The sequence below is a fragment of the Piliocolobus tephrosceles genome, chromosome 11 (assembly GCF_002776525.5).
Source record: "Piliocolobus tephrosceles isolate RC106 chromosome 11, ASM277652v3, whole genome shotgun sequence".
Classification (NCBI taxonomy): domain Eukaryota; kingdom Metazoa; phylum Chordata; class Mammalia; order Primates; family Cercopithecidae; genus Piliocolobus; species Piliocolobus tephrosceles.
Window position 1 is genome coordinate 83,492,624 of NC_045444.1, and position 12,312 is coordinate 83,504,935.

Below are 12,312 nucleotides of genomic sequence, written 5' to 3' on the forward strand. Positions count from 1 at the left end.
TCACACTGAACTCTTTGACTTTTCCCTAACATACTGGGTTCAGATACACACCATCAACCTTCTCCGCACGGAAACAACCCCTGTAATGGCCGGCCACAGTGGCTCACATCTGTAATCCCAGCACTTTGGGAGGTCGAGGCAGGCAGATCACCTGAGGTCAGGAGTTCGAGACCAGCCTGGCCAACATGGTGAAACCCCATCTCTACTAAAAATACAAAAATTAGCTAGGCGTGGTGACGCACACTTGTGTTCCCAGCTCCTTAGGAGGCTGAAGTGGGAGGCTAACTTGAACCTGGGAAGCGCAGGTTGCAGCGAGACGAGATCATGCCACTGCACTCCAGCCTGGATGAGTGAGACTCTGTCTCAAAAAAAAAAAACATCCCCTGTAAGACACATACATACATATACAGCCAAGGAGCCCAGGACTAGAAAAGGATATAGAAATGATTTTGAAAGGTGGTATAATTTAGGGGTAAGATTCTTTCTCAGTTAATTTTTATTAATACTATTAAAATATTTGTGCAGCAAATAGCAACAAAGAAACGTAACAGTCTCTCAATCACAACAGTATTTACATTCTTTCACAACCATTAAAACAGGAGACAGGTTTACATACTTCTTCTTTAGTCAAGTGTTGTTCTCGCATTACATCCATGTAAGTCCTAGCATTCATTTTAGGATCAGGGGTCTTCCCTCCTGCAGAAAAGAACAGCAACAGGAAAAGAGTACAATAAATAAAAGATAATCAGGTTCAACTGATTTATCTGCCCTGCTCTAAATATTATGTTATTCCATAATCATTTAAATTATTTTTTGATGGAAAACTTTAATAATTATACATCTTACTTTTTATTGAGTTTGCTGATCAATTTAACCTGTTTGAACACAAACATCTACAGCAGTTTAAAACAAATATTTTAATGCATATAAAAACAAAATGACAGCACAGTTTAGAGTCTTCAGAAGTGATGGGTTCCTGGGTTGCTAATCCGGAATACGTACACTTTCGTGCCTTTGTCTCCATCAGCAGTTCTGACTTCAAGCAGCAGAATAGAAGCCTAGAAAATTATCTCTTTACCATTAGTAACACTTTGGAAAGATATTTATATTCAAAACATTACCTGTTGCAAGTTGTTAAAATCCTGACTACAAATAACTATGACTAGATAAGTTCTTCATACAGTGTTCTAAAACAATTGTAGTTTAGAAAATCTGATTTTAAAAATATACCTATAATCTTATTCTGATGTCACGTTACTAAAAAGGGCTTCATGCTTTAAGTTTTTTGACCCAGAAAACATATTTTTATTTCTTAGAAAGCATAAATTAAAACTGGAAACATATTACTTGAAATATATTACTTCTACCAGTTATTATGATGCACACAGAAGTAACATGGTGTACAAAGAGATGTGTCGGTCTCTTGGTTAAAGTTTCAGTATTTGCTTTTCAAACTTCAAAATATCTTACAGAAGCCCAAACAGTATATAACAAGATTCACAGAGGCACATTATGCTTTAGAAATGTGGTAACTAGCTATACAAGTGGTATAGCATCACAATTTAGGAAAATATAATAAAATTCTAAGACATTTCCTATGCTGAAGATCATGCCCAATTGGTAGTGTCATTCTTTCTGACACTAGCTCTGATAAGACTTCCTTTGGAATACTTTTTCACCATAATCTAGAGAGGATGTGTTGAACTGCACCCTTAAGAATGCAGACAGGACTGGCATATAGCAGTACTGCTGTAGGAAAGAAATTAAGGACAGTTAGTATGGGCCTGTGAATTCTGGCATACATGTTTAAATCAATTACAATTATGCAAGTAAAAAAAGAATATCCCTACTAATTCATGCAGGCTGAAAATCTAGTATGCAAACCTGCAGCAGAATCTAATTTTAAGAAACAGGCACCTAATTTTGATTGTGAAACTCACTCACCTGAGGAAAGCTTCCATCAGGCTCACTATGCCCCTTGTGCTGACTTGCACACTAAAATTAGCAAAACAGACTCCAACTATTAAAAATATCAAACTCTTTGTATACATACTTTTGTTTTAACTTTAAGTATGCTTAGAGCAAAGTAGGTGCCTTTACTAAGCTATATTTAGAGCACTATGGGGGGAGTTCTAGTGTGAGAAACAGTTTCTCAAGGGTAACAATCCTAAACATCTAGGATTTGGAATGAAAACTTTCAATAATTTGAAAGTATTTTGAGCAGAAAAACACATTTGTTCCAAGTATAGAAAGCGTACCCAAAACAAAAGTAAAAGTAAAACCTTTAACCCTTTGCGTTTCTATGGCATTGGCTCATTTTTTTCTTGTCCTTCTACCTGGAAAGAAAACTTGCATTATAAAGATGAAGAATATGGCATCTGTGACTTCAACCAAATCTATACAAATCTATAGTAGGGGGGATTTTTAAAAAGAAAAGCAAATTCAGAAGCATGCCAAAAAAAATCAAAGGGCTAAAGACAACTTAATACAAATAAATTTCTGAATACTTATAGAAAAGTGGGAAAGAATTACCATCTGCAAAAGGATCAAGACGCTCTGGGGAAATTATCATGGTCCGCCTATGCTTTTTGTATTCATCTTCCCGGTCTGCAATCTTCGGAGGTCGGTGCTCAGCAAATGGATCATACTGAAAAGAGGTATGTCTCACTTAATATTCACTTTATTAAAATAACAAAGCAGAATATCATAAACAAAAATCAGAACACTGTAAAGCACAAATGTTTAATACATGTCTACTAATATTCTGTACTGCTTCACAGATAAATGTTAATATAAAAAAATAAGGCATATGGAAACAAGGTAATATATATATCCACATTTCCATAGTTCAATGCTCCACTACATGATTACAGCCAGGCGTGATGGCCTGTGTGTATAATCTCAACTACTTGGGAGGTTGAGACAGGAGGAATGCTTGAGCCCAGGAGTTTGGAATCAGTCTGAGCAAGACAGCAAGACCTTGTGTCAACAAAGAAAGAAGATTACACCTTTACAAAATAAACTATTATTTATAATTCTCCTTAAAGCATCCTAAAATTTACGGGTTTCTATGGGAACTCAGACATTCACTTTTCTTTAGTTGAATAAACTATGCTTTTAAAATAAAAGGTCACCTGTTCTGTTGACTGTGGTATATCATTAAGCAATGCCACAGGGGCATGATATCCTGGCTTCTTCTGACCAAGCAAACTCGTAGATGATGAATAGTCATCGTCATCCTGCAATGAAAACCCCCCAAAAAGCCATAAACAAAATGTCAGAACTTAAAAATTAGAAAGAATATGCAAAGATTCAACATGAAATCAAAAGATCTACTGACAGTGTGATGTCTAAGCCCTCCTCCATAAAACTTACAAACAAAATTGGTCTTCTTTCACTTCAAAAACCTATTAAATTCAATTCAGTAAAGTTATCTTTATTTTTAAAACGATTAAGCAAGGAATATCTTCTATAGAAGTCAATTAAGATAAAGTAGGTATGGACTAGAAAAACCTGAGCATTTAATTTTAATGTTTTTTCAATTTGATAACTACAGCTTATTTTAGAACTTTCTACTTTTAACTCATTTTTTTAACACAATTTAACAACCATAGAAACAAATATTTAATTTTAAATGTATCTGCCCCTAGTAGTATGTTTAAACAGAACAATGTTATACTGTTACTTTTCTAGTATAAAAAGTACAACTGTTTGGGAGGTCAAGATGGGAGAACGGCTTGAGTGTAGGAGTTTTGAGACTAGCCTAGGCAACAGAGACCCAGCTGGGCAAGGTGGCTCACATCTGTAATCCCAACACTTTGGGAGGCCGAGGCTGGGGACTGCTTGAGCCCAGGAGTTCAAGACTAGCCTGGGCAACATGGTGAAACTCTGTCTCTACCAAAAAAATACAAAAATTAGTCAGGCATAGTGTGTGTATATGTAGTCCCAGCTACTCAGGAGGCTGAGGTGGGAAAATTGCTTGAACTTGGGAGGCGAAGGTTGCATGGAGCCATGATCTGGCCACTGCCTTCAGCTTGGGCAACAGAGCAAGACTTTGTCTCCAAAAAACAAAACCACATACATAGTGAGATCTCATCTCTACTGTAACAAAAATAAATAAAAAATAAAAAACGCAACACAGGATAATTCTCCAGATCTTAACACCTCACTTATTTTATTTAAAAATAAAGTGACAATTTCCCCCTCAGTTTCTGAAACATACAGCTATCACTTTCTTTTACCATTAGGGTATGAGACCCCCAAATAAAGTGCTACCACTGGCTTCTAGAAATCTCACCTTTTGGGACTTTAAATTTCTCTCAAGAAAAAAAAAGGAAGAGAGAGCCAACTATAAAGTAAAATGTAACTTGAATTTCTTTTAAATTTCTCTCAAGAAAAAAAGAGGGAAAGAGAGAGCCAACTATAAAGTAAAATGTGACTTGAATTTCTTAAAAATAACCAGTTTGGCACCACATGTTCACTCATAGGTGGGAACTGAAAAATAAGAACACTTAGACACAGGATGGGGAACATCACACACCAAGGCCTGTCGTGGGGTGGGGTAGGGGGATGGGATAGCATTAGGAGATATACCTCATGTAAATGATGAGTTAATGGGTACAGCACACCAATATGGCACACGTATACATATGTAACAAACCTGCACGTTGTGCACATATACCCTAGAACTTATAGTAAAAAAAAAAAAAGAAAGAAAGAAACATATATCACCTATCCAAAAATTAAAAAAAAATAAAAAATAACCAGTTTGGGCCAGGCATGGTGGCTCATGCCTGTAATCACAGCACTCTGGGAGGCCAAGGCAGGCGGAACACGAGGTCAGGAGATCGAGACCATCCTGGCTAACACAGTGAAACCCTGTCTCTACTAAAAATACAAAAAATTAGCTGGACGTGGTGGCGGGTGTCTGTAGTCCCAGCTACTCGAGATGCTCAGGCAGTAAGCCGAGATCGCACCACTGCATTCCAGCCTGGGCGACAGAGCAAGACCAAAAAAAAAAAAAGCAGTTTGATAATCTATATACATAAAGTTTATCTGTAACTGAATCACCAAATTTGGAGTTTGGAATGGTCTGATAAAATATAAGCTACCTCGAATACATAAAAAATACTTTGAGGGAACAGATATCAAAATGAAAGGCACTCCTCCTCCATAGTAATTGAAACAGATATGAAAAGCTCATCAATATCAGTACTAAGAATTCCAGGCTGGGTGCAGTGGCTCAAGCCTGTAATCCCAGCACTTTGGGAGGCTGAGGCAGGTGGATCACCTGAAGTCATGAGTTCAAGCCCAGTCTGGCCAACATGGAGAAACTCCATCTCTACTAAAAATACAAAAATCAGCCAGGCATGGTGGCAGGCGCCTGTAATCCCACCTACTTGGGAGGCTGAGGCAGGAGAATCACTTGAACCCAGGAGGCCGAGGCTGCAGTGAGTGAAGATCACGCCACTGTACTCAAGCCTGGGCGACAGGGCGAGACTGTCTAAAAAAAAAAAAAGAAAAAGAAAAGAAAATCCATTCACATTAAGATACCAAGAGGAGAAAAACAGTATCAAGTACAATCAGTAATCAAATCGCAAGGACAGATGGCTATTTACAATTAAGCTACTTCTCACACAGGCTACTCTAGATAGAGCTGATAAGTAATGGCAGGGATTTACTTTACTGTTTACTTTATAAGGGTAATGGCTGGCAGGTGCTTCACCGGATAAACAAACTAGTCTTTACCAAAAATTCTCAGAACAAAGCATTTCCAGTGAAGTTTCTGAACCTTAGAGAGGATACCTCCGGTAGTTTTATCCTCTAAAAGATCCCAAAAATGTTTCTCCAGATTAAACCAGATGGCTGAAACAAAAGTTATTCATATTTCTTGCTCTCTCAAAAAAAAAAAAAAAAAAAAAACTGCCTCTTGTACATAATTTGTAACTTACATCTTCAAGTTCAGTTGCAGCAATTGATGTCACGTATCCAGCAAATCTGCTGTCACTTCCACCATAAATTTCCTGGTCATAATAACCTGTAGAATCGAGGCCCACTCCTTGAGCTTCATCAAGAGCTGCCTTCTTGCCTTGAATTTCTCGAATCTGTGCTTCAATATCTATAAAAAGATAATACAGACTTTCTTAATTTCACTTTCCAAAAGAATTCCCAACACAACGCATTTCTTTACTAGGTAATTATCAAAATACTCTCTTAAATACAGAAAATGTACATAATTGTACCATATAAGAGACTAGTAATCACAACAGCGTAAGCATGCTCTAGAAATTAAATCATGATAGGCTGGGCGCCGTGGCTCACGCCTATAATCCCAACACTTGGGGAGGACGAGGTGGGCGGATCACTTGAGGTCAGGAGTTCGAGACCAGCCTGGCCAACATACAACGAAACCCCGTATCTACTAAAAAATACAAAAATTAGCTGGGCGTGGGGGCAATGCACCTGTAGTCTCAGGTACTTGGGAAGCTGAGGCAGGAGAATCACTTTAACTCGGGAGGCGGAGGTTGCAGTGAGCAGAGATCACACCACTACACTCCAACCTGGACGACAGAGCAAGACTCTGTCTCTCAAAAAAAAAAACAAAAACCGTGATAAGATATCATCTAACATATAACCCAGCTTCAAATTTCCCCAACTGCCCTAGTAACAGCCTTTACAGATGTTCTTTTTTAACCCACGATCCAATCAAGCACCCTATATTGCATTTAGTTGTCACTCTCTTTGCTCTTCTTTAAATAGACTAGTCTTCCATTTTGTAGTCTTTCCTGACACCAGGTTAATTTTGCAAAGTAATGTTTTGTTTTAATAATCTAAATAGTACATAGATGTATAAAGAAATAGTTTTGATTGCAAAAGATTTCTATGGCCTGACAAATAGCTGTTTAAATTCTTGCCAGCCCATGCTGAATTAAGCCCTTTGACACCAGGCACTTTTAAAAAGCTTACTTGCTGGCCAGGCATGGTGGTCCATGCCTGTAATCCCATCACTTTGGGAGGCCAAGGCGGGCAGATCACCTGAAGTCAGGCGTTCAAGACCAGCCTGGCCAACATGGTGAAACCGCCTCTCTAGTAAAAATACAAAGTTAGCCGGGTATAATGGTGCACGCCTGTGGTCCCAGCTACTCAGGAGGCTGAGGCAGAACTGCTTGAACCCAGAAGGCCAAGGTTGCAGTAAGCCAAGATCACATGCCAGTGCACTCTAGCCTAGGCAAAGAGAGCAAAACTCATCTCAAAAAAAATAAATAAATAAATAAAAATTAGACTGGGCGCAGTGGCTCACATCTGCAATCCTAGCACTTCGGGAGGCCGAGGCGGGCAGATCACCTGAGGTCAGGAGTTCGCGACCAGCCTGGCCAATGGAGTAAAACCCTGTCTCTACTAAAAATACAAAAATTAGCTGGGCATGGTGGCAGGCACCTGTAATCCCAGCTACTCAGGAGGCTGAGGCAGGAGAATCACTTGAACCCGGAAGGCGGAGGTTACAGTAAGCCGAGATCACGCCATTGCACTCCAGCTTGGGCAACAAGAGCGAAACACCATCTCAATAAATAAATAAATAAGCTCAACCGCTAGCTGCATGAATCAAAAGCTAAAGATTCAAATAGCATCCTGTATTTGCCAAACCTCCCAGCTAAGGGAGAAAGCCCTCTATAGTTCCTCAAGATAGATGTGCAAGATAACAAAATGTCCTTATCTAGTCTAAGGCACAGCTGGGTCACATTTCCACGTAAGAAAGGAAGAGGAGCAGGTCTCAGAAACTGGAGGCGGGACGCAGTAGCTCACACACGTCATCCAAACACTTTGGAAGGCTGAGGTGGGCGGATCACTTGATTCCAGGAGTTCAAAACCAGCCTGGGCAACATAGCAAAACCCCATCTCTACAAAGACTACAAAAATTGGCCAGGCATGGTGGCAAACCTACAGTCCCCTGCCACTTGGGGGGCTGAGGTGGGAGGACTGCTTGAGCCCAGGAGGTCAAGGCTGCTGTGAGCCATGACTGCTGCCACTGCACTCCAGCCTAGATGTGAGACTCTGTCTCAGAAACAAAGAAACAGAAAGAAAGAAACTCAAAATGATAGAATAGTTTTCATGCTGAATTTAGCAGCCCCAGTTTGTGATCAGATCTCAAAATTCTTATAGTGTACTGTGTTACACAGCACCACTACATGCACAGATGTTACTTTCTCCCCAAAGCATTACAGCAGCCCAGGCAGCCAGAAATATCCTCACTTGAGCAGGGTGGTTCTTTTTACTATGATCTCTACTTTTGTTTCTGGTAGTAGTTTTATATTTTGAAAAATTTAATCTACATTTGCCCCACTCCCAGCCCCTTCAGGTATTTTCTTTTCTTTTCTTTTTTTTGAGACAGTTTTGCTCTTGTCACCCAGGCTGGAGTGCAGTGGCCCAAACTCGGCTCACTGCAATCTCCACCTCCCAGGTTCAAGCGATTCTCCTGCCTCAGCCTCCCAAATAGTTGGGATTACAGGTGCCTGCCACCACGCCCAGCTTCATGCTTTTTTTTCAAACCACAGGTACGTTTATCACTTTTACCTAAATAGCTTTTTGTAAAAGGACCCCAAATGCTACTTCCATGAGGATTTAGGCAATAAACAAATGGGTGAATCAGGACAAACAGTCTGCAATCTCCTATACAGCGTTAGTACAGACTAAGGACCACGTACAAAGAAATGACCTGGTGCACCTGTTACAAAGGTGGAATCCTAGGTCTTGGATACACTCACTAACTTCAAACCTCCAACTCAGGCTGTGAAGCCCAGGATTCTGCATCATTAACAAACACCCTAGGAAACTATTTTACCTGGCCCTTCACCCCTCCCATTTCCAACCCCAGCCCACCTCTACCAAATTTTCCAATTTAAAGCATCATTTTATACTGTCCTCTACCTCATACACAACTAAAAAATAGGAAAGGGGTGCTGTTTTATAAAAACTGCACACTACACATATTGTGCAACTTGCATTTTCCACCTTATCAAGCATCTCTCTTATATTCTGTCTAAAGAACTTTTCCATCCTAAAGTTTCGGCAACTAGTTCCTCATCTGGATAACATTTATTCAGGAACTAATTTCAGCTACTGAATTTTACCTACTGATTTTATGTACCTGCTGATTAGCATCAGAGTTTCCAATTACAAAGGTTCATAAAATACTGAAATAGTGTTGGTATGAAATCCATGTAAATCATGACTAGATTCTTATTAAAATTTAGTAACAAAATTACCCAGCCCAGAATCTCCTGGGGCTAGGCAGTTGTTTGTAGTTAATTAATCCTGAGGGGAGTTTATTACTGAACTTCTTATAGGCAGTACAATTAAATGTTTATATGCAAATCAGGCATTGTTTTCTGTCTGCTGGAAACTATGGATATAAAGTCCAAAAAGCTAATGGACTTTGTTAACACACTGCAAACTGCAGCACATTTACACATACACCATGTGATTCATAAAATTAAGACATCAGATTCCATAAAACTCAGCAGCTTATTATGCAATTCGGAGAACTAAAAACTCAGAAATTTCTTAATAAACTATGTGCCAAAATACCAAACATAATATACCCAAATATTTATGAAAAAACAAATTATTACCATGACATTCATAAATAAGATAACTTTGTGTCTGAGGTTTCATTTTCAAAATAAATAAATAAAAAGGTGGGAAAAATATGGCAGAAAACGAAGAATTGATAAAGCTGAACAGTGGGTTAGTGTTCATTGTATTTTGTTCTATTCTCTTCTGTACGTTAAAATATTTCATAAAAGGTAATCTGGGCCAGGCATGGGGGCTCACAATGGTAATCCCAGCACTTTGGGAGGCCGAGGCGGGTGGATCACGAGGTCAGGAGTTCAGGACCAACCTAGCCAAGATGGTGAAACCATGTCTCTACTAAAAATATAAAAATTAACCAGGCGAGTGTCTGGAATCCCAGTTACTCAGGAGGCTGAGTCAGAGAACTGCTTGAACCCCAGAGGGAGAGGATGCAGTGAGCCGAGATCGCACCACTGCACTCCAACCTAGGCGACAGAGCAAGACTCCATCTCATATAAATAAATTAATCAATAAAAAGGTAATAAGGCTGGGCACTTTGGGATGCTCAGGCAGGCAGATCACTTGAGTTCACAAGTTCAAGGCCAGCCTGAGCAATATGACGAAACCCTGTCTCTACAAAAAAATACAAAAATTAGTCAGACAAAAATACAAAACTCAGTCACTACAGGTGCACACCTGTAGTCCCAGATACTCAGGAGGCTGAGGTCAGAGGATGGCTTGAGCTCAGGAGGTAGAGGTTGCGGTGAGCTGAGATCACACCACTGTACTCTAGCCTGGGTGTTAGAGCCAGGCCCTGTCTCTAAATAAGTAAATAAACAAATAGGTAATCTGTAGAAGTCATTAAAAGTAATTTTCCAAATTTTTCTCTCCCCTATCCATGCCAGCCAAGGTTTGTAAAATTCCACTTCAAATTCTGCATCTCTGGGAATGACAATGTTGTCTCTAACTCCGTATCTTCAAAGCCAACACTAAGTTACAGCCTGGTGTGTAAGTATTCCTGTAATTTCTTAAATATAAACTGACTAAAAATGTGCAAATAGATCATTTCTGACAACAAATGATCAATACATAAAATTTCTTGGCAACTGGCTGAGTGCGGTGGCTCATGCCTGTAATCCCAGCACTTTGGGGAAGTCAAAGCAGCTGGATCACTTGAAATCAGGAGTTCAAAGCCAGCCTGGCCAACAATGAAACCCTGTCTTCACTGAAAACACAAAAATCAGCTAGGCATGGTGGTGGCATGCCTATAATCCCAGCTACTCGGGAGGCTGAGGCACGAGAATCGCTTGAACCTGGGAGGTGGAGGTTGCAGTGAGCCAAGATGACGCCACTGCAATCCAGCCTGGGTAACAGAGTGAGACTTCACCTCCAAAAAAAAGGGGGGTTGGCAACTATGAAAATAAAAAATGGGCCGGGCGTGGTGGCTCAAGCCTGTAATCCCAGCACTTTGGGAGGCCGAGACGGGCGGATCACAAGGTCAGGAGATCGAGACCATCCTGGCTAACACGGTGAAACCCTGTCTCTACTAAAAAATACAAAAAACTAGCCGGGCGAGGTAGCGGGCGCCTGTAGTCCCAGCTACTTGGGAGGCTGAGGCAGGAGAATGGCGTAAACCCGGGAGGCGGAGCTTGCAGTGAGCCGAGATCTGGCCACTGCACTCCAGCCTGGGCGACAGAGCGAGACTCCATCTCAAAAAAAAAAAAAGAAAAGAAAAAATGAGAGAACATACCAAAATGAGTAACCAGGGGTCAAAAACAACGAAGACTTGAGGAGGCAAAGAAACGTCTATGCTAATAATCTCTTCCAACTTCAATTATGACCAACATGAACAAATCCTGTTCCAGCCTAATCCCTTCCCAATTTGGACTCGTAGTTCAATACATTCAGATGTGAAGACAAAGAAAAAAGGGATACTGTCTGCTAGTGAGTGAGCAAAAAGAGACTAGGACCTCCTATTGGCCACACAAAACTGCCAAAAGCTGGCACTCTTTAACCCATTTAAACCGTTAAATATTCCAATTTCCACACTGTTGTGCACAGCAATAGTTTCTGCCTTTTTATTACTGGGTAGTATTCCACTGTGCTAGTGTGTTTATCCATTCTCTAGTTGAAGTACATCGAGTTGTTTGCAGTGATTACAAGTAAAGCTATTGTAAACATTTGTTTAGAGGTTTTTGTGTGAAGACAGGTTTTAATAACACTGGGGTAGGCCGAGCATGGTGGCTCATGCCTGTAATCCCAGCACTTTGGGAGGCCAATGTGGATGGATCACCTGAGGTCAGGAGTTCGAGACCAGCCTGGCCAATATGGTGAAACCCCATCTCTACTAAAAAGACAAAAATTAGCCAGGTGTGATGGCGCACGCCTGTAGTCCCAGCTACTCAGGAGGCTGAGACAGAAGTATCGCTTGAGGCCGGGCGCGGTGGCTCAAGCCTGTAATCCCAGCACTTTGGGAGGCCGAGACGGGTGGATCACGAGGTCAGGAGATCGAGACCATCCTGGCTAACACCGTGAAACCCCGTCTCTACTAAAAATACAAAAAACTAGCCGGGCGAGGTGGCGGGCGCCTGTAGTCCCAGCTACTCCGGAGGCTGAGGCAGGAGAATAGCGGGAACCCGGGAGGCAGAGCTTGCAGTGAGCTGAGATCCGGCCACTGCACTCCAGCCTGGGCGATAGAGCGAGACTCCGTCTCAAAAAAAAAAAAAAAAAAAAAAAAAAAAA

At 40.7% G+C, this 12,312-nt stretch overlaps 1 protein-coding gene across 2 annotated transcripts in view; it reads right to left on the minus strand.

The window, feature by feature from the left end:
* The window catches only part of SF3B1 (splicing factor 3b subunit 1), a 48,623-nt gene that overhangs the window by 28,234 nt on the left and 8,077 nt on the right, over positions 1 to 12,312 (minus strand). Inside the window, exons 2-5 of one of the 2 annotated variants that reach the window (XM_023218084.1) lie at positions 5,952 to 6,118; positions 3,135 to 3,239; positions 2,533 to 2,647; positions 617 to 696 (exon numbers count right to left, since the gene is read on the minus strand). In XM_023218084.1, coding sequence (XP_023073852.1) covers positions 617 to 696; positions 2,533 to 2,647; positions 3,135 to 3,239; positions 5,952 to 6,118 — 467 coding nt within the window. Of the gene's footprint in view, positions 1 to 616; positions 697 to 1,002; positions 2,295 to 2,532; positions 2,648 to 3,134; positions 3,240 to 5,951; positions 6,119 to 12,312 lie in introns of those variants that run through there. The other variant, XM_023218092.1, reaches the window with a different exon arrangement.